This window comes from Protopterus annectens, chromosome 7.part0, assembly GCF_019279795.1.
Source record: "Protopterus annectens isolate FY-2018-M chromosome 7.part0, PAN1.0, whole genome shotgun sequence".
NCBI lineage: Eukaryota > Metazoa > Chordata > Ceratodontiformes > Protopteridae > Protopterus > Protopterus annectens.
Window position 1 is genome coordinate 110,543,294 of NC_056739.1, and position 20,689 is coordinate 110,563,982.

Here is a 20,689-nt window from a genome sequence, read left to right on the forward strand (position 1 = left end):
TTTTTGCACTCTGTTTAACCTTTGAATACATGTTGCCTATAGGACTGCATGCAGCTCTCCAATTTAGGTTACATCAGTGCATCATGAAGTGGCATCAGTACATTTCTGTCCTTACATTTCAGTGGACTGATTTACTGAAGTATCAGTTACTGATGCCAAACTTGCTGTCTACAACTTATCACCATCCCATCTGTCACATATTTATTTAACAAAAAGTTAACTACAGGGTGTTTATATGGGAATGCACCCCCTGCACCTTCCCCAGTGTAGGGGCTCTGCTCCCACAACCCTGATTTCTATATATACTAAGTCTATGAAGAAAGGGAATGCATTTATTCATTTTCTCTGAGTTGGCATGATGTGAGAGGTGGTTTATTTAGAGACTTACTTTCTGTACCACTGTGAAATACCCGATAGTAAAACCTATGATCATCTGCAGTGGCTTGAGGGAGGCACACTAATAGTCATTAAGTAAAAGTAGACCTTAAATTCCATAGGTTCATAAGTTCATAGGATAATATTAGCCTGTTGATCCAGAGGAACATTTGTAGCCTACCCATAATTTCCCAAATTGTAAGTACCCATCGACATGACTAATTTAAACCTCATGTTGACCCCCTTCAAAGAGAACGTGAGGAGGCCAGACCTGGGGTATGCTTACAACTGACTATTAATCTAAGTTATGCTTAAATAGGGTTAGAGAACTACTTTGCTTTATTGACAAAGGAAGTGTATTCCATAAGAGAGTGATTTGCTGGGATATATTTATCTATCTCGCCAGCAGATCCTATTTATGTTTTGGTAGAAGTTAAGTTCTGTTCAATTAAGCTTTCTTGAGCAGGTATTTAGGGTGCTGTTAGTCATGCAGATGTGTAGGATGTCTCATAAGACTGGATCCTTCAAGACTCTGTAAGCTAGACAGAAATCACCTCTCAAGAGTTTGTAGAAAACAGAAAATAAAGAGAGAGTGGTTTAAGGCAGTCTGGGTAGCTGAAGGAAGACATGCCCCTAATTATCATAGTGAGGAAACACCGCCATCTTTCAAGTTGGGTCATATGATTATGAAAATACATACCAAAGAGGCCATACTCTATTAAGCGCCTGATGAGACAAGATTAGAGAGGGATGATAAATTCTTAGATCTAGAAGAATACCAATGGTGGGTTATTCTGGCTAGGTAAAAGGATTTCATAAAAGTGAACACATGGTGATTAAAGGATAGTTCACTGCTAATGAAAATGCCCAGGTCTCTAATGGCATAGTCAACTTTCAAATGGGTGACATCTGTGCAGCAGTATACATGGGTGCCAAAATGCTGCATTTCTTGGCATTTAACTTTAGGGTGTGGTCCAGGCACCACTTACTGGTGTATATTAGTCTCTCCTGAAGATTAGAAGGTAATGACAGCTCCAAGTTTTCAGACATCTGCAGACTTGATTAGCTACAGGTCCTTGATGTCAGCTGTAACATGAGAGAAGTAAGCACCAAACAGAAGTGGTCTTAGGACCGACCTCCAGGGAACACCAGGGTAACTACTCTTTTTGAAGACAGGGTGCCCATTTCCTTTCCATGCTGACTCTCTGATGAACAATTACCCACATCCCTAAAATCACTGCAGGTCTTCCAGCTCAAGCTGCTCTTTAGTTCCTAAGGTCTTCTCAACATCTGTTACTGAATATTTATCAAGATATCATGAGTAAGTATACCACTGTATTTTAAACACTCAAGTAAAATTGGACACGATGTGTTCCATAAATTTATCTAATTTTGTTTGGGATCAGACCCTGGCTTTCTGGAGAATGTTCCACACTCACAGGGTGCTTGCATTTACCAACTATAGACTGTTGCATAAATACACTCCAAACACCTACAATACAAATTGTTCCTGGGTCTAACGCATAGCAGCACTGTCCAGTGCTAGAAGAGGACCATCTACATATAGTGTGGACATGTCCACAGTTAAATCCACCTGGACCCAACTACAGGAAGCTACCTTTGGGGCCCTGACAACTATGCTGCCAGCTTTAGAGAACACACATCTCTGGCTTTTAAAGACAGACACAGGCATCTCATATTTATCAGGCATATGCAACGGTTCTAATTAAAACAGGCTGCTCATATATTTCTCATCATTATCTTTAGATTATGGAAGAAGTATGTTAAAATGCAGCAATGTACTTTGTGAATGCATGCTCTAGATTGGAAAAGAAGGATTGGCGTAAAGGAAAACAGGTGTCTTTATGGTTTGGGGAATTTATTGCTATTCTGCTGGGATAAAACTAAAAAACCCTTTCTCATGTCTCTAAGTTTTGGTCTAAAACAAACAAAATTATCAACTATGATTTATTTTGATCTGTTCTGTTTTAAAAACACATTACAGTGTACACTTATTACCAGTTAGAACACTGATAACCTCTGAACTTCTATTTTTGCAGCTAATTTTCATAGTTTTCCAGCTTTTTACAGTTGTTTATCTCTTCTAGTCCTGTGCTCTGTACCCCTGGTATCTGGTCAAAGTATGGATCAATAAAGCCAGTCTGAAAAAATGGGCACTACAGAAATCTTTCCTTTTTAAAACAAAAATGTCTTTATTGAATTATCACTTATGACACAGGCACTTATACATTTTCAGAAATTAAAACACATCACATTGACATATTTTGAGTTGCAAACATTATACATCATATATAATCTTCTACATAGTCATTGTCAACTGAACATTAATAGCTCATTCAATTACTGCCTTCCCTTAAACCTCATACTTTCTCCAAAACATTATTCTGCATGTATTGTTCCCACAATTCCCAGTATTTTCTATGTGATTTGCTCATACCCATTTCTAAAGATCCCACATTCCAGAGTTCTTCCTGTTAAGAAGATGCTATCAACCATGCTGTCCTACTCAGGATACATGCTTGAACCTGCAGTCCTAGCCAAAGTGTCAGTGCAGCCATAGCCAAACAGCGACCCGTGGTATCTGACAGAACAGACTGTAGGCAAGGTCTCATGAAGAAAGATCCTCCTTTAGACAGACTCTAGAGGTCCTCAAGCTTATCCAGCACCTTCCGTACCAGGTGAGTCTGGAAGTGGGATTGATCAGATGATGAGATGGGTATCCTAATCCCCAGTGTGGCACAGGAGGACAGCCCGTTGCCTAACCTGACCAAAGCTCTACATTTCTTGCCCAGTGAAAAGGTAGCAAAATGCTGTCTTCTCAGGAACAGTGGGTTCAAGATCTTCAAAAAAAAAACTGAAAGGATTCTGAAGGCTATGAAGAACCATGACTTCAATGCCTGCGGGCATAAACTAGTGCAAGGTTGAACACATTAGAGACACACTGGGAGATCTGGATTCAGTGATGGATCATACACTAGCCAAAGGCAGTGTGGTGAGGGAGAGGTTTCCGGCATGTGTTTCAGGCTCAACTCCCTAAATGTGTAATCCTGCACATTTTGAAGCTGCCAGCTGACAACAAAACTTCCTGATATGAAGGCCTGGATGTTCAAGCCCCAGCTCATAACAATCATGTGGATCTTCCTCGATCTACTCCCACATGACCAAGCTGAAATGAAGACCAATCCTAGGATGAGAACTCCCCCCGCTCCCAAGTCTGTGACCAGAAGACTCAAGAAACCAATCCATTGGATCACACTGGCTGACCAAGGCTCTAACTGACTCTCCTTTGAGAGATCAGCACAAGGACCTCATGATACAACCTCAGAACATGAGTAGATAGTGTGCATTCCCTGCCTCCAAGGTCTTCAGCTGAGGCTGAAGACTAGTTTGGGCTCAATCCCTTTCTAACACAGGGCAAAATCACCACTTGAAACCTTTGGGGGTTGGCTAAATACCAGCCTTACTTGAGGAGGTTGAGGCATGCACGTGGCCTCCTTGTGTGTGTCCCTGTGGCAATACCTTGGCATATGCTTATAGTTGCAAGCATCTCTCCACATGAACAGCTTTTGACTACTAAAATGTTTGTAAAGTAGGCCAACACCTTTTACCACCTTCTTTGTTAAGTAGTTAGACTGAATCCTTGACAACTGTGGACATTTTCAGATTCATGCTCTTTTCCATGATATTACAGACAATACTGGTACAGGTCTTGGCTGGTGATCTGATCACCAAAGAGCCAGTACACACACACACACATATATATATATATATATATATATATATATATATATATATATATATATATCTGGGTAGGGCACTAGATCATCTGTACACCTACACCGACATCCAGATGACTGACTTAAAAACATCAAAACAACAAAGGCAGACACATTCTACACACGAATTACCCTGGAGCAGACCAAGCCAAAGACAAGTGCCTCCCTGCACCCATTCACACCCCTACTAATTATTAACTCAGAGATCGCACAATCCCTGGGGTAAGGGAATATTCCCTACTTGGGGATTGTCGATCTTGCACATCTGTTGGCCATTGTTTGCATGAACCATACAGAAGTCTGTGTAGGTATAGAGTCAATCTGGTGCCCTATGCCCATATACGAGTTTATAATGTTTTATCTAAGACACATTTCAACTAATCAAAAATCATCTAAAAAAATTTCATCTTAAACAGATTTTAATCACATTGCATCTAAAACTTCATATACAACAAATATTTCTCCAAAACGTCATCTTTTGTATGGGGGCAAGCCACCCTGTACCCCTCACACCCCCTTAATTAAATATTTCCACTCCACAGTCACACATCCAAGGAGAAATGAGAAAAATCCTCACACAGTAAATCACTGCAAGTGCACAAACTGCTAGAGACAGAGATACAGCATAACAGTGGGCACTAGCAAGGCAAAAGCACTGATCAACACTAATTTGCATTGTAATTCCCATGATCAAAAGCCACACCAGCAGTCATTTTCTATAGCCTTACACACTTTTCAATCAAAGGTGATTCAGTCATTTGTGTTTTAGACAAACTATGACACTTTTTTGAGTGATAAAATGTGTGTGTGTGTGTGTGTGTGTGTATATATATATATATATATATATATATATATATATATATATATATATATATACATATTCTACACACACACACATATATACATAGATGCATGCTGACACAAAGTATCAATGTGAAATAATTAGTTTTGTGGCATTTACAGTTATATACTACATCAGTGGCTCCCAAACCTTTTGAATCTCTGCTCCCTTGCTGAATCCAGGCTTTCCCAAGGTGCCCAGGTGTCCCCCCCCCCACGGCGCGCATAAAGTGGATATTTCATTTATTTATTTGACATTTGTTTAATGTGGCTGCCCGACTGGACTAGGGGCCCTGGGGAGAAAAGCGCAAAAGTGCAATAAAAAGACAACTACCAAAAAAAAAGCGTACATTCTGCTTAACAGCATTACACTGATCTACTATGTTTGACAGTTAAGCAAACCTAATGGCAACCTTATTAACTTTAAGTTTATAAGAGCAATATTTAAAATCTGTCCCTATTATTTGGCTTTGTCCAGCATACCTCTCAACTGTATAGATTTTTGCAGAATGTCCATATTTTTGGTCTTTTTCTCATAAAATTGTTGTTTTCTGGCAAATCACTGGCAGATCATTGAAGATGAAGTCAGAAAATAATGACAGACAGTTGAGTTTCATACTTCATACCCTTCAGAAAATTCATGCTAATGCAAAACCTGCATTTTTATCAACTTTCTAAGTCTGTGAGAGCAGTACTTAAAAGTGTCCCTATTTTGTGCCTTTGTACCCCCACTATTTTTGGCTTTGTCCAGATTTCTTGATCTAAGAGGGTGAGAGGTATGTGTCTAGTGGTATGGTCCAGACTTACACAGACCTCATTGCTGCTGCTGCCAGGGATCACTCACTCTTCACTCTCTCCCCTCACACACACACACACACACACACACACACACACACACACACACACACACACACACACACACACACAGTCTCTTTTGCATTCATGCACACATTCACTCACACACATCACTCTCACTCTTTTCCGATCTCTCATAGTCATAGTCACTTCCTCATTCATACCTCCATTCACTCACACATCGCTCTCTCTCTCTCTCAAACACAGACACAGTCACGTCCTTATTCATACCTGCATTCACTCACACATCGCTCTCACTCTCTCCTGATCAAACACACACACAGTCACTTCCTCATTCATACATGCATTCATTCACACATCACTCTCACTGTCTGTCACACCCACACGCCACACACCCAATTACACATTCATTCATACATCGCTCTCACTCTTCCGATCTCACACATACACACACAGCCACTTCCTCATTCATACCTGCATTTATACACACACACACACACACACACACACACACACACACACACACACACACACACACACACACACACACACACACACACTCTTCCTCATTCATACTTGCATTCACTCACACATCACTCTCACTCTCTCGATCTAAAAACCGGTAAAAAAGCAAAATGACACTATAAGAGCCGGCAACTTTAAAATAAAGAAAAACGTTCAATATAGTTAGCGCTTTCGGCACACACAGTCTCTTTTGCATTCATGCACACATTCACTCACACACATCACTCTCACTCTTTTCCGATCTCTCACAGTCATAGTCACTCCCTCATTCATACCTGCATTCACTCACACATCACTCTCACTCTCCCGATCTCACTCACACACACACACACACACACACACACACACACACACACACACACACACACACACACACACAGCCACTCCTTCATTCATTCCTGCATTTACTCACACATTGCTCTCACTCTCCCGTTCTCTCTCACACACACAGACTCTTTTGCTTTCATGCACGCACTCACTCACACAGACAGACAGACACACACACTCATACAGGCATTCACTTACACCCCAGTTCCAAGTGCTCCACAGCCCGGTACTGGTCTGCGGCCTGGTGGTTGGGGACCGCTGCCAGTTCTGCTAAAAAGCTACAGTGTACGTCTAGACTTAGTTCGCTGTGAACTAATAAGCTTAGCTGCAAAATAAACCATGAGCTGTTCACTGTTTATTTTGCAGCTATGCTTATTAGTTTGTGGCGCCCCGTGAGGAAGCCATGGTTCCCCAGGGTGCTGTGGCGCACATTTTGGGAACCCCTGTACTACATTACATCTCAGGTGTAGAAAGGCAAAGGCTGCAATTTCATTTGGCTGACATGTATTATTAAGCCAATCATATCAAAGTTTTCATTCTATTTGCATTTTTCAGGTATCTGACTGCATCAGGTACCTCATTAAACGAGTCCCTAGATGCACCAGAAATGCCTCCCTCCTTCACAGCACAGTTTACAAAAAATAACCCCAGCAGCCTTGTTGTGTCACATAGTCCGTCAGTTTATCCTACTCACCTCTTAAAAAGTGAATGGATGACATAGGACATTTCTCCCTCAGATGTAAGAGATTATCTCCACAAGGGTTTAATCAGTAGCAGACATTTTCTCTGGAATTCTGAAAGTGAGACTTGATGTTTCAAATGAGGGATACATAGTTTAAACCATGTGCTAGAGACTTAAAATAGATGCCTTATACTTTACCAGATTTTAACTGTTTACTTGCAATGAGTGACCTACAAGTTAAATGAGTACTCTTTATCTGAGTTTTAGACATAACGGGATTTTGTCTCCCGATTCTAGATAGATCAATACAGCAGGATGCAGTTTCTTGGGAAATGGTAATGGCAGCTAATGTTCAGGTATTTGCCTAGTACCACATGTTTGCTATTCATACATTTTAAGTGTTAACTGTTTTACACTAACATGTGACAGACTTGTCATCCTATTAAGTGATGGCATAGCTAAATTCTGAACCTCCCCAGACTCTGAAAACACAGTGGCCTATGTGGAAGTATTTACAGAAACCCTGCACCAGTATGTAAATAACTGCATAGAAACAGCAATACCAAACCAAAATAAACTTAAGACAAACTCCAAAAACATGCCGCCTTGATGGACCCCAGTATAAATAGGTTGTACAACAAAAGAAAGAAAATCCTATTCAGAAATTGAAAGGGCTATGTCCAAAAGACAATAAACTCTCTCATCAGTCTCAAAAACAACTCAGTCCACTAAATCCTACTATGAGGCAAAAATAGTGTCCCAGGCTAAGAATAATCATAAGGCATTTTTCAGGTATATAAGCAATCTTAAAGGGAGCACCCAACAATGTGCTGAACTAATAGTAAATGGAACTTCCTATAATGAATCAGAGGATATAGCAAATTTGCTGGGTGATAAATGTAGCTCCAATTTCACCCCCTCATCACTTTTAGTTCCCCATAGGAAATACCATCTGTGACGATGTGAGGTATTGCCAGCTGTACCAGGAGAAGTAAAGCAATGCATGTGCGGTATATGTCAGTATAGCTGGCTGAAGTTTTGTAAATAATCTTATGTCATTTGACTGCCACATTAATTTGTACAGATGTTTGTAATAAAATGTATTTGTAAAAGTTGCTTATGTTTAAAATGCTGCAACAGAATCTTACCAGAGTTCTGAATGTGTATTGTGCCAGAGTCAGGTGACTAGATGTGATGTAATTATATAACCAGCTGAAGGACGAACTCTGGAAGCAGCACTTTGTTTTTGTTTGGAATCTGATACACAAAAGACCTATGTCAGTTATCACAGTTCACTTGCTAGCTGTACAGGTATCTCATCTTGCCTTGTGGAAGTGAGCATCTCAGCAGTACATCTTGCCTTGCAATATTAAGTGAGTTAACTAGGGGCAGTTTCTCTTCAGTTTAGTTAGGAAAAGTACTGGGAGATTAGTTTAGTATTATTTCTTTTTCTGCATGTGAGATTCTATACAACTATATTATTTTATATTTCCTCTGACTGAAAACTGTGATATTTACTGTAATTAAATATTAAGTACTTTCTGGTTTTCTATTTTTATTATCCATTATTAAATATTGTTATACCTTTTGATTGTGGCTGGTCTTTTAGTAAATACTTTTAATATTTTGAGAGTACCTGTGCTTATTTCAGTGTCACTATGGCCACTCTGAAAAGCCTTACTGCTTCGGTCATACTCTACAATTTATATCAGTATTAATTTGACACAGTATAATTGGTTACCCCTTGTAAGAGCCTTAGAATATTTGCCTGGTGGCAGCTACCCTGTAATCTGCAGAGAGGGGACACAGCTGATGAATCTGTGTCAGCCTCTGTGTGTGTCAGATATTTGGAACTGGGGCACAGTGCTCCAAGGTGGTTCTTGTTTGGGATGTGGAGAGATAGACAGTCTAGTCCCAGTGGAGTGTGTTCCTGTGTGCTCTTGGGGGAAAATTGTATTGGATGCTGAGAGCTGAATTTGAAATACTGTGTAAATTTACTCCTGTTTTTAGTGACCGCATCTCACTGTCAGTGGTGAGAACTGGGGCTCCTTAATTACTGGCCCAGGGTAAAGATGGTTGTTCTCACACCCTCTACCATCTCTCCCCCAGCTATCACTAAAGAACAGGTCCTCAATGCACTCTCCAGAGCTAAAAATGTCATCAATGAGTCCTGATAATATCCCAGGAGGCCTCCTAAACAGCTTGAAACATGACCTGTCTCTCCCACTAGAATCTCCATTCAACTATAGCTTCTAGACAGGCTTCATCCCTAGGGAATAGAGGACAGCAACTGTCATCCCTCTACATAAAGGCAGGCCATCAACAGACCCAGGGAACTGCAGACTCAAAAGTATGACTAGTCTTATATGCAAGAACATGGAAAGAATTATCATGGACCTGATAAACAAAGACATAGGAAATCTTCAAACACTGAACCCATCCCAGTTCAGTTTTGTCAGGGACAGGCCATGCCTACTAAACTTGATGGACTCCTTTAAGAAGGTCTCTAGAGTCATGAACAAGGGCAAAATGGTACATATGGCTTACCATGACATGGCAAAGGCATTTGACACAATACTTATCTCGGGTATTATAGACATTTAACATTTGTTAACCGGGAAAGTCTGACTTGGAATGAAGCCACTTTTCAGCAGAGGCCTGGGAAGAAATGCTCCAGATGCATGTCTTTGTAATGTGGGAGGAAACCAGAGCACCCTCAGGAAATCCACACGAACACAGGGAGGACATGCAGACTCCACACAGAAGGCACCCTAGCCAAGAATCGAACCAGAGAACCTCTTGCTGCGAGGCGACAATGCTACCACTGCACCACTGCGCCGTCCACGCTGTACTCACAAATTTAGGCATAAATCCCAATGTCACCCAATGGATAGCCAAATAGCTTGCAGATAGAACACATGAAGTTAGGGTGTGGGAATCCACTTCCACCCAGAGGCCTGTTACTATTGTAGTCCCACAGGGCTCAGTACTGGGACCTCTCCTGTTTGGAATATATTCCCTGAAGTCAAGACAAATGTAGAGGGACTTTGGCTGACAAATTTGCTGATGACTGCAAGCTGAGTGCAATCACTGAATCCCCTAAAGGTGAAGATATCCTCTAGGAAGGTCTGACACAGAAAATAACTGGTGCCAGAACCATGGCCTAAAACTCAGTACAAAAAATGCATAATTATACCCTGTGGGAAGACAACCATCCCTGCAAATTACAACATTGATAACAATCCCCAAAGAGCTGACCCAGTGGTAAGGGCTTTGGGAACTCAGGTTGACAGTAACCTGAACTTTGATCACCATGTGTCCATGGTAGTGAGAAAATCCTTCTAAGTGGCACAACTTATAAGTAAGGGCATGGCATCCAGATCTAAGGAGATTTTAATCTCACTATACTTAGCTCTCATTAGGCCAATAATCAAGTACAATATACCCTTGGGGATGTACCTGACCAAGCATTTGCAACAGCTGGAGCGATCACAGAGGTTCCTCACTAAAAGAATATTGGGTGTAAGTAATATGTCCTAAGCAGACCGCTTCAAAGCCCTGGCCTTGTACTTGGTCTCCTACAGACAACTGAGGGGCGATCTATGCCTAACCTAAAAGCCATTCTCTGATACAGCCCTGATGGATCTGCTACACATTCAAAAAATTAACAGCACTAGAGTTACTCTATCTAAGGATCTAAATCTAAGGATCTGTGACATAAACAAAACATGTTGGATGGACAGGTATGTGTCCTAGAGATTAATCCTTCTATGGAACAGACTCCCCATTAATATGAAGCAGAGCTCATCCATAAGCCTATTCAAATGCAGTTTGGATCAATGGATGTGAAATCACAAATTCACCCCTGGCTTATTGCCAGTGGCCCTTATGAACAGGGGCGGTTTGTAGATGCCTTAAGACACAGGCATATACCAAAGCCATTCTAGCCCATGGACATTGATAATTAGGAAAATTGGGGCAAGAATTGTTAGGCTTTTAAAAGGCTCTAGGGCCGTTGCCTTGTAACCTCCTATGATCCTGTGATCCTACTTGTAGAAAGACTTCTGTGTTACATAGAGAAGATGCATGGAGCTCATTTCCACCCATGTTCAACAACATCACTTCATTAAATAATTATCCCTTCTCACATGACACTCACTAGATGACCTCCAACCCGTAAAACCACACTTCTTACCTTTAGCTAAATCTGAATGCCTCCACTGAATAACAATCTAAGTGTATAGCATTAACAACAGTCCTAACCATCATTTTCTACCCACACTCAAAAACGTAACCAATCCCATCTTAAAGAAGAAACACAGTTCCATTTTCTTCTGTCAACTACTTTGGAAGCTGCCTCTAGGCTCTGACTCTAAGTATTAAAGACTTGGATAGTCCGAGCCTGGTGGAATAGCACAGTGTACTATATACTCACCCTCCCCTCTAAGCATAACAGTTCTCTACTTGACACACCCAGCTATTTTTACTCTTTCTTATTTGATCACATGACTACTATAATATCTGTAATGTTCTCAACTGCTCTACTTCTAACTGGAGGAATGTACAGTAACCCAGGTCCACTAGCCCACTAGGTAGCATTTTTCTCTTGAACAAGGGTTTTAAAATCACCTACCCTAAACACCACAAGTGTATTTAACTAAAGTTTCACTTACCAAAGTCCTGTAGAGAGTCCCATAATCTGAATGTATTTTATACATTTTATTTAGTTTGTTAACTGGGGCAGAGAACTAATCACAATGGACCAGCCCGGGAAAAAATAAATAAAAAAACAACACATAAAGACACACTGAAACAATAGTAATACAATACAGTGACAAATTAGTAATACAAAGCCTAATATATTATTTGAAGTTAAAATACATGCTCACAGGGTACAGTTGTACTTTCTTCAACAATTTCAACTTTCTTCAATAATTTTAGAATACTGAGAGAGAATGAAACAGGGGAAAAAAGGGCAGAGTCACTAGGTGAAGTGTGGTAGGGGGTGGAGAATGGTTAAAATGGGAAGGCTAATAGTAATAAAGTAGTATATAGAGTATAAGTACGTAACTTGAGCAGCTGGGGCATTTAGTGCATCTTTAAAGTGAGGGGGGGTAAATGGTGGAGGCAATGGAATGGTGGCAGGTAAGATGAATCAGGTGATTGTACCAGCAGTGTAATATTTACAAGTAGCATCTTTGAATAGGAATTGGTTAAGTTATGTCTAAAAGACGAATCTTCTTTAAGGTAGGCTGGGAAGGAATCCCAAAGTTGTGGGGCTAGGCTGGAGAGACTGTGGTTGGTGCAGTGGTGGTTGGTTTTGTAACTGGAAGGTGGTTATACTGAAGGTTAGGGAACTAAAGTGGTAGGCTAGATCTGCAGAGGGAAAGACAGCTGGCAAAGAATGTGAAGGACTGACATTAATTAGTTTGACAATCAAGGAGCCTACCAGAAGCTGTATTTTATGAGAGAATTGGAGCCAATTAGCTTTTGTGAGCACATTAAAGTGGTCTTCTGACTTGCGGACAAGTGTGATGAATTTGCAGATGTTGTTAGCTGTGGTTTGAAGTGAGGTGAGATTGGTCTTAGAGGCTAAGACTATAAGCAAAAGGCTACATTCAAGCTAAGACAGAAGTACCCATTCACCGATGGCATTTTTGCCTTTGGAGTAAAGTGGGATATTTTTTGGCCAAAATAGTTAAGAGTTGATTATACCTATGATTAGCTCAGTGTAATGTCATACATTTAGTTACTGATTTAATCAGATACTAAAATATCTGTGTTGAGTTGTTTCAAAAGGGATCTGACTATTGAAAGCTGTCAGTCAAGGGGGTACATGAAAAAATCTGGGTTTGGTGCCAAATAGTGTCACCTTTATGTGTGTGTGTGTGTGTGTGTGTGTGTGTGTGTGTGTGTGTGTGTGTGTGTGTGTGTGTGTGTGCTGAAGGTTATTTATTTTTTCTTAGTAAGCCAGACTGCAAGTTGGCTGAGGTTCTCTTGTAGTTGATTCTTGATTTAAGTGTAGAAATTGTGGGCTCTGTATAGTACCATATCTGTAATTTAGAGGATTATAGGGATATTTTGGTGATTAGCTGAGAGGGTGTTGATGACAAGGAAGAATAGAAGGGGAGAGGAATGATCCTTATAGAGTTCCTTTCAAAAAGGGCGTGGATGGTGAGTTGGAACTGCCTATTCTGGCTGTGAAGTGCCTTTTACAAAGCTTTTGAACCACAGCAGGGATTAGGTTACTTATTCTAGCAGAGGTGAGGGCGTCAATTAGGATGGGGTAGTCAACTAAGTCAAATTCTTTGGTGAGGTTACTAAAGACAGCCCTGGCTAGATTGCTCTTGTCCACATTTCCTAGTATGTTATCTGTTAATTTAAATAGGGCTGTCTGTGCACGCCTACCAATCCAGAAACCATGATGTTTAGGGGACAGGGATCTTTGAGACTGAAGATATTTGCAGAGTTGATTGTAAATAATTTTTGGACCAGTTTACCTAGAATTGGGAGAACTGATATAGATCAAATTTCATTAGTGGAGGCTGGCTTGAGAGATTGGTGAAGAGGTTTTATTATAGCATGTTTCCAGATAGTATGTATAAGGTTGTGTGATAAACAGATAAACAGTTGTCAGTTCTTTAAGGGGATGGCCAAAGTCTTCTTTGGAAAGAGAGATGAACCAGGGACGTATCCCATATGAGCCAGTTTAGCTGTCAGAGGGGTGCTTACTACATTTTTTATTTCCTAAGAGGGTACAGTTTTAAAATAAAGTGGGATCTGTAAGGGGAAGGTCCAATATGTGAGGGAGGGTTGATAAAAGGGGAAGAGAGAGGTAGCTGGGAAAATTCCTTGACAGAGTCTGTGTAGGTTCGATTTCCTGAGCTGACCTGCAATGTGTGAGGTTGTGGTGCAGATCTGGCATGTGCCTAAGTGGTGATTTGACTCACTAGTTTCCAAAACTGTTTGGGTCTTTTAAAATATATTTTCTGAGAGGACTGAATGTACAGGGCTTTGTGTCTTCTTGTTTTCTTGGCTATGCTGCAGAGTTGGGTGAATCATCTGTTGTCGGAGAATGGGTTCTTTTTCCAGGTTTGCCATACTTTGTCTCTAAGTTTGAAAAGGGCACATCTTTCTTTGCTGATGTATTAGTTATGGTTGACTTTGATTAGTCTAGTTGTTTTAGGGAAGTATTTGCTTTTATACTATAAACAGAGGTGGGTTTACACGGCAATGGTGATGGAAGGGACAGAGATTGATGCAGTGATAGATCATTTTGTTAGGTCTCTGTAGAAAGTCTTTATATTCATGTTTTAAGAATAAAGGAGATGGTGAGTGGTGGGGTGGTGGTTGATGAGTGTGTTGATAGAAAAGGTTAGAATACAATTGTTGCTAAGAAAAGATGAAATTAAATTTAGTGAGAAGAAAACTGTGTGACTGAGTAAGTCACTTAACCAGACGTTGCTTCTGGGCTGAGTCTGAAAAAGGTCTGTGGAGATTAGTGCTCTACCCTAGAAGAATAAATAGAAATAAAATAAAAGATTAGGGGCATTGATGATTATGAGATCTATTCATGAGTAAAGAAATTGCTCTGAGTGCCAGTAGACTTGAGTTTTTCATTACAAACACCAAAATACTTGGTAAGCACTTTTGTTCTTGCAAATTTAAAACAACTTCATCAGACAATGAACTTCAGAACTAAATTCATTAAATACAACTAGGATGAAAACGTCATAAAATGTGACCAATAACCTTTCAGTAATCCATATTCAAAACTTTAGAAATGCAGGCTAAATTAATGACCCATTTAGCCCTAGTTTCCTCAGGGCATCAAAACTGAATTATCATTCTAACTCGCATCTTAAGAACAAAGAATCCATAAACTTGTTTTACAGTTGGGAAATGTGCATTACTGAGACAAACACACAGAGCTGTTCTAGCTTATTCTTCAAACTTCCTGCATTTAGTGTGGCTGTCTTAATTGGGGGATACATGGTACATCTGCAGCTAATTATAGCTATATATATATATATATATATATATATATATATATATATATATATATATATATAGTTATGAGTCTACTTCACGACTGAAATTTCATTTGACTGACTTTCATTTGACTGTGACCAAAATACCTAATTTTCAAAATACTGAAAACTCACTTGACTGAAACTCATAATACTGAAATCTGACAATGCTATATTTCAAAATACTAATTTGTAAACCATAGTCATGCACACTTACAGCACCTATCACTAACTCTTTCCAGAACTTAAAAACTACTTATGCACCCTCTTAACAGAAACCGGACAATATAAAACCAAACTAGGTGGGGGGCTATGCCCCCCAACTATATATACTAACTCCAGGATCGCATTACAGTGGGGAAAAGAGCATATACCTTTTACTTGCCTTACAGTACTCTACACTCTGCCACTACTGCTGGGAACACACAACACATCCGCCATATTACTTAAGATGCTTCCCATAAAAATGTATACAGACATACCCACAGTTAGAAACACTACAACATTACTTTCTGCATGACTATCGGTATTCTGACAATCAGCACTATAAGTTACAGTAATTCTTTTTATCACAAGCAAGTCACAGGAGAAGAGAAACCCACATCATGTCTGTGGCTTACAATTCAGTATAATGAGATTCAGTCAAATGAGTTTTCAGTATTTTGAAACTTCAGTATTATGGTCTTGGTCCAATGAAATTCAGTCAAATGAAATTTCAGTCATGTGAAGTACACCCATAGTTATACATAGGTAATTATAGATAGAGGCTGGTGAATCCTGTGTTCTATCATCCCACAATAAGCACCAAATATCTCCCTTGCCAAATCTCTAAAGCAGTTATAAAACAAGGGGTACAGGACTGCTCCACTGTATAGTCTGACAACTTTTAGCTCTTGCCAAGTACAATGGTTTGAGACTCTGACTAGGTATCCTACACCTAACAGGCTCCCACAAGAAAAGAAATACAGCAGTGGCTTATAACTAGTCACCCACTAATAACAAGAAGTTAGATGGAGTCCTATTATCCATAGTTGTGCAAAAACCATAATATCATGCAAGGTGATTGAATCTCCAATGAGACAGAACCTCCATTTGAGAATCTTGATGATCCTTCACCAGCTTTTCATCCCACACAACTTAATACCCATGCTAACTTGCTTCACTCTTCTAAATGGTAATCATACGACATATGACAGGTTGCTGACCATCTCTCTCATCAGGTTCTCTCATACCCAATGCTGTCCCAATACCGAGTAACCAGGGCATTACTACCACTAATTATTTACCATCAATCTCTCCCCCTTACATGTAAAATCACCACTTAAATTCTGCAGGCAAGTTCCACTACTGTTCTTCTATTTGAACGTAGCTCAATAGGCTGGTAATGTGGTCTCTCAATGTGGGTGAAATACTGCCCTCCAGCTCTTCCCACAAATTATCTTCCCTCTCCAAGAAAAATAAATAAATACCTTCTCCTGAGAAAGAAAATGCTAAAACTTATCACTGCCCATGATTCACTGCTGAATTAAAGGCAGAACTGAGTAACAGAGGCGAGGCATAGTACAGATAAATGTCAAACCAGACTCAGTAGCTCTTGGAAGAATACTGTATCTTATGCAAATACTTTGAAAACCAACCAATAAGGCTAAAAATACCTACAAAAAGCTTCAACTCTGAGCCATAAAACATAACCCTAAAACATCTTAGTATGAAAGCAATTCTCATTCACAAAACATGCAAGCCATCAGTAAAACCTCAAATAACTCCACTCTTCACCTTGGCCACAAAAATGCAACAGACTTGCTAACGCACTCTGACAGTGTAGGAATTAACTCAGTTTCATATCAAACCTGACAGTGTGCAGCCATACCCACAACAAGACCCTACTGTAAACTCCTCCACCTTCTCATATAATAACTTTTTCCTCTTGCAGCCGTAAGTAAATGTCTCATAGGTCACAAGCTCCACAGCCAACCAGGATCTTGTGGCCTGTTCCCTAAATTCATCCACACATGCAACACCATTATTTCAGTTTACAAAATCATTTAGAACAAAAAATAAGCTAACTTTTTACTATCTAAAGCCTTAGCAGCAGGCTTTATAAGGTAATCGTTTGTTTGAATTTGATCTAGTTTGTAAAATGGTTTTGGAAAAAGCTCTCTAATAAAAGCTCAGTTGAGCAAGGGGAACAGCTTAACCTAAAGATTACAAACACTAAGTGATAGTTTACTAAAGAAGACATAATAAAGCACACTCCTTATGCTCCTTTGATCTCAGAGATGTACTTTCCCAGCTGTTTAGACATCTGTCTGGGCACACAGGTATACCTTACTAAGATAAACTGACATGGCCTTTTCAAGGCTTCAACCATTCAGTGATCTATATTTACAGCTACACTAACCATTGTTCCAGAGATGACTGGGGCCTCCTATGGTCTCAGTTTTATTGAGTGACTCTGGGGGTGTTCTACTCTGCCTCTTCTATGTAGACACTACGCCAAGTGAAATCTGATGCCAAAGAAAGGGTGACACCATAAGTCACACTTACAAAGCCTTGGATTTGCACAGTTATTAAAACAGTACCCAGATAGTGACTAGATCTTGTGGGGGTTCTTTTATGTTTAGGGCAGAACCATTTCTATAAATATGGTTTAAAAAAGAATTACTGTTAAATACATAATTTCCATGTATTGTGTGAAAACACAATTATGATATATACAATCAGTAATAATAAATTACCTTTATTTTCTATTTCAAAGTCTTCTGGGAGGAGATTATCCTGTCTGTTTCCTAAAACAAAGGCCAGGAAGGAAAGGATGAGTGCATCGAGAATACCGATGATTGCCAAGATGTAGGCCCAACGTACTGAGCATGCTCCCAGTGTATACTTGTCTGTCTGTTCACCACACATTCGTTTCACTTCTGCAGAGTCCCATCCATCTGGATAAATCATGCAGCCCATTATTAGTCCAGCTGCTGTAAAAGGAAAGTGCACGTGTTACATGGAGAACAGCAATTCTGATCATCAATGCACACTTAAAGCAAATCTGAATGTGCCGCTACAACTAGAAGTGCACTAATTTTAAACAACATAAAGTACCCTATTTGTGATATTATTATTGCTTTGTGTTAATAACCCCAAACTAATCTGCGACCTGTTCAAGTACAAAAAGTGACACAGGTAAAAGTTCTGCATGCCTCAAGTTTTTTCTCACAAGGTAAGAAGTAGAAAGATTAATAAATGAGTAGTAAGACATCTGTAGAAGGTCAGAATAATGTAGTATTACTTATATATCAGATGACGGTTTTGGTCACATCATACTATGTCATCTGTTTGTATTACATATTAGTTCTTTAGGTTCAGTATTATTTCAGATTCACTTCCACTTAGTCTGTGCTACTGTTAGAAATATGTAAGATATTGGTTTTGGGGATTTATTGTAAGTTTATTTTATACCTACCTATCTTAGTGTTTGTGCCAGTTTTTGGCAGCATTAATCACCAAGTGTATCACTGTTCTTAGTGGTCATTGTACCATACAGTAGGTATGGGCAGACTCTCAGGCCTTGATCTCCCTTGAACACTCTCTCTATGTTCTCTCTATTCCTAACTTCAGCCTTCCTTTCCTTCCAAGGTAGTATTTTACAGTCATGTTCTTTTGCTTGTTTGGTTGGCTCTTATATGGCACTCACTAGTTGTACACAGTGCTCTGTTTCCTTTCCTCATACACTCTTCCAAACCCATTCTCATAGACCATCTTACCCCCCCCCCCCCCCCATCCAACAATATCAACCACTCTGTTATTACATCAGGGGGTCTTTCTAAGCCAAGCCAATGATGTCCTGTATCCAAATAGACATTGAGGGTCAGGCATTTATAAGCCACCTCTGTCCATAATGGACATGGGTGCCAGGCATGCTGTAAATTTCCTATTCCTCATCTACTGGTCTAGGTTGTGCTTAAACTGGGTAATAGATGAACTCAGCTTCACACGGATGGGAACCTATTCCATAGGTGGGGCAGACTCTGGGACACATATCTGTTTCTCTGGCATATTCTAAGTTGCAGACAAAATTCAGGCCCCTAGACCTTGTACTTCTGGTACTCTTTGACTTATGAATATGTAGGAGATTCATAAGTGTGGGGTTTGCAGATGTCTTGTAAGCCAGGCATAGATCATCCCCAGCAATTTATTTGAGATTGAGTAGAGGGATAGGGCTTTAAGGTGCTCTGCATAAGGCAGGTTTGTTACTCCTTATATTATTTTTCTATGGAAACTCTGAAGTCACTCTGTTTGCTTGGTCAGGTACGTACTGAAGGCAGCATTGTACTCTACGACTGGTGTGATAAGGGTGGAGTACAGTGGGATAATGACCTGTTTGGACCTAGATGCCACACCCTTAGTAGTAATAAGTTGCACAACATAAAAGGATGTCCTCAACACTGTGGCCACATGGTGGTCAAAGGTAACGCTAATGTCTATGTGCATACCAGATCTCTGACCACTGGGTCTGCTCTTAGGGGTGTAACATGTTAATTAGCCAGGATGGTTGACTTAGCAAAGGGTAAAATTACACCTTTCTTAGCATTGAGTTTAAGACCATGGTTTTGGCACCATTTGTTAGTCACAGATAGGCCTTCTTGAAAAATGCAAGTCTCTGCAGGGGAGTCAGTGATAATCCCCAGGTTGCAATCATCTGTACACTTAATCAGCCATAAGCCTTCAGCATTTGTATCCATTTCAGAGAAACAGATGCCAAAATGGAGCGGGCCCAGCACTGAGCCCTGGGGAACTTTGCTTGTAATTAGCCTCTTGGTGGAGGTGACCTCACCTATTCTGACCTCCTGGATCCCATCAGTGAGCCAACTGGCTATCTAGCAGGTGAAAAAATGGTTATTGTAAGGGTTATTTTAGGATAAGGGATATTGCAAGCTAATAAGGCTAGTCTACAAAGGGGATAAGATCTGTTCCCCTTACTTGTTGATGAAGTACATGACTGTGGTATTGTCTCTAACAACTTGAAGAGGTCAAATGGACCAATGATGATTCACAGAGTTGGATGCTTTGATCAAAGCAAGTATCTCCTTTATATTTATGTGCTTGCATCTGTCCTTGGCATCCCAAACACCTTGTCCCTTTATCCTTCCTGAAACTGCTCCCCAAGCAACATGTGAGGCATACTGACTGCTTTGAAGTAGGAGGGGATAAGAGAGATCTGAATTTAAGAATATTTGCTGTTTCCAACAAGTGATTTCTCTTTTAAGACACCCCAGAACTGGAATTTGAAAAGATGATGG

General features: G+C 40.1%; 1 protein-coding gene across 1 annotated transcript in view; it reads right to left on the reverse strand.

Moving 5' to 3' along the window:
* The window catches only part of LOC122806268 (LHFPL tetraspan subfamily member 5 protein-like), a 155,210-nt gene that overhangs the window by 30,893 nt on the left and 103,628 nt on the right, over positions 1-20,689 (reverse strand). The window contains exon 2 of the mRNA XM_044076543.1: positions 18,131-18,367. Within this exon, the coding sequence (XP_043932478.1) occupies positions 18,131-18,367 (237 nt within the window). The remainder of the gene's footprint in view (positions 1-18,130; positions 18,368-20,689) is intronic.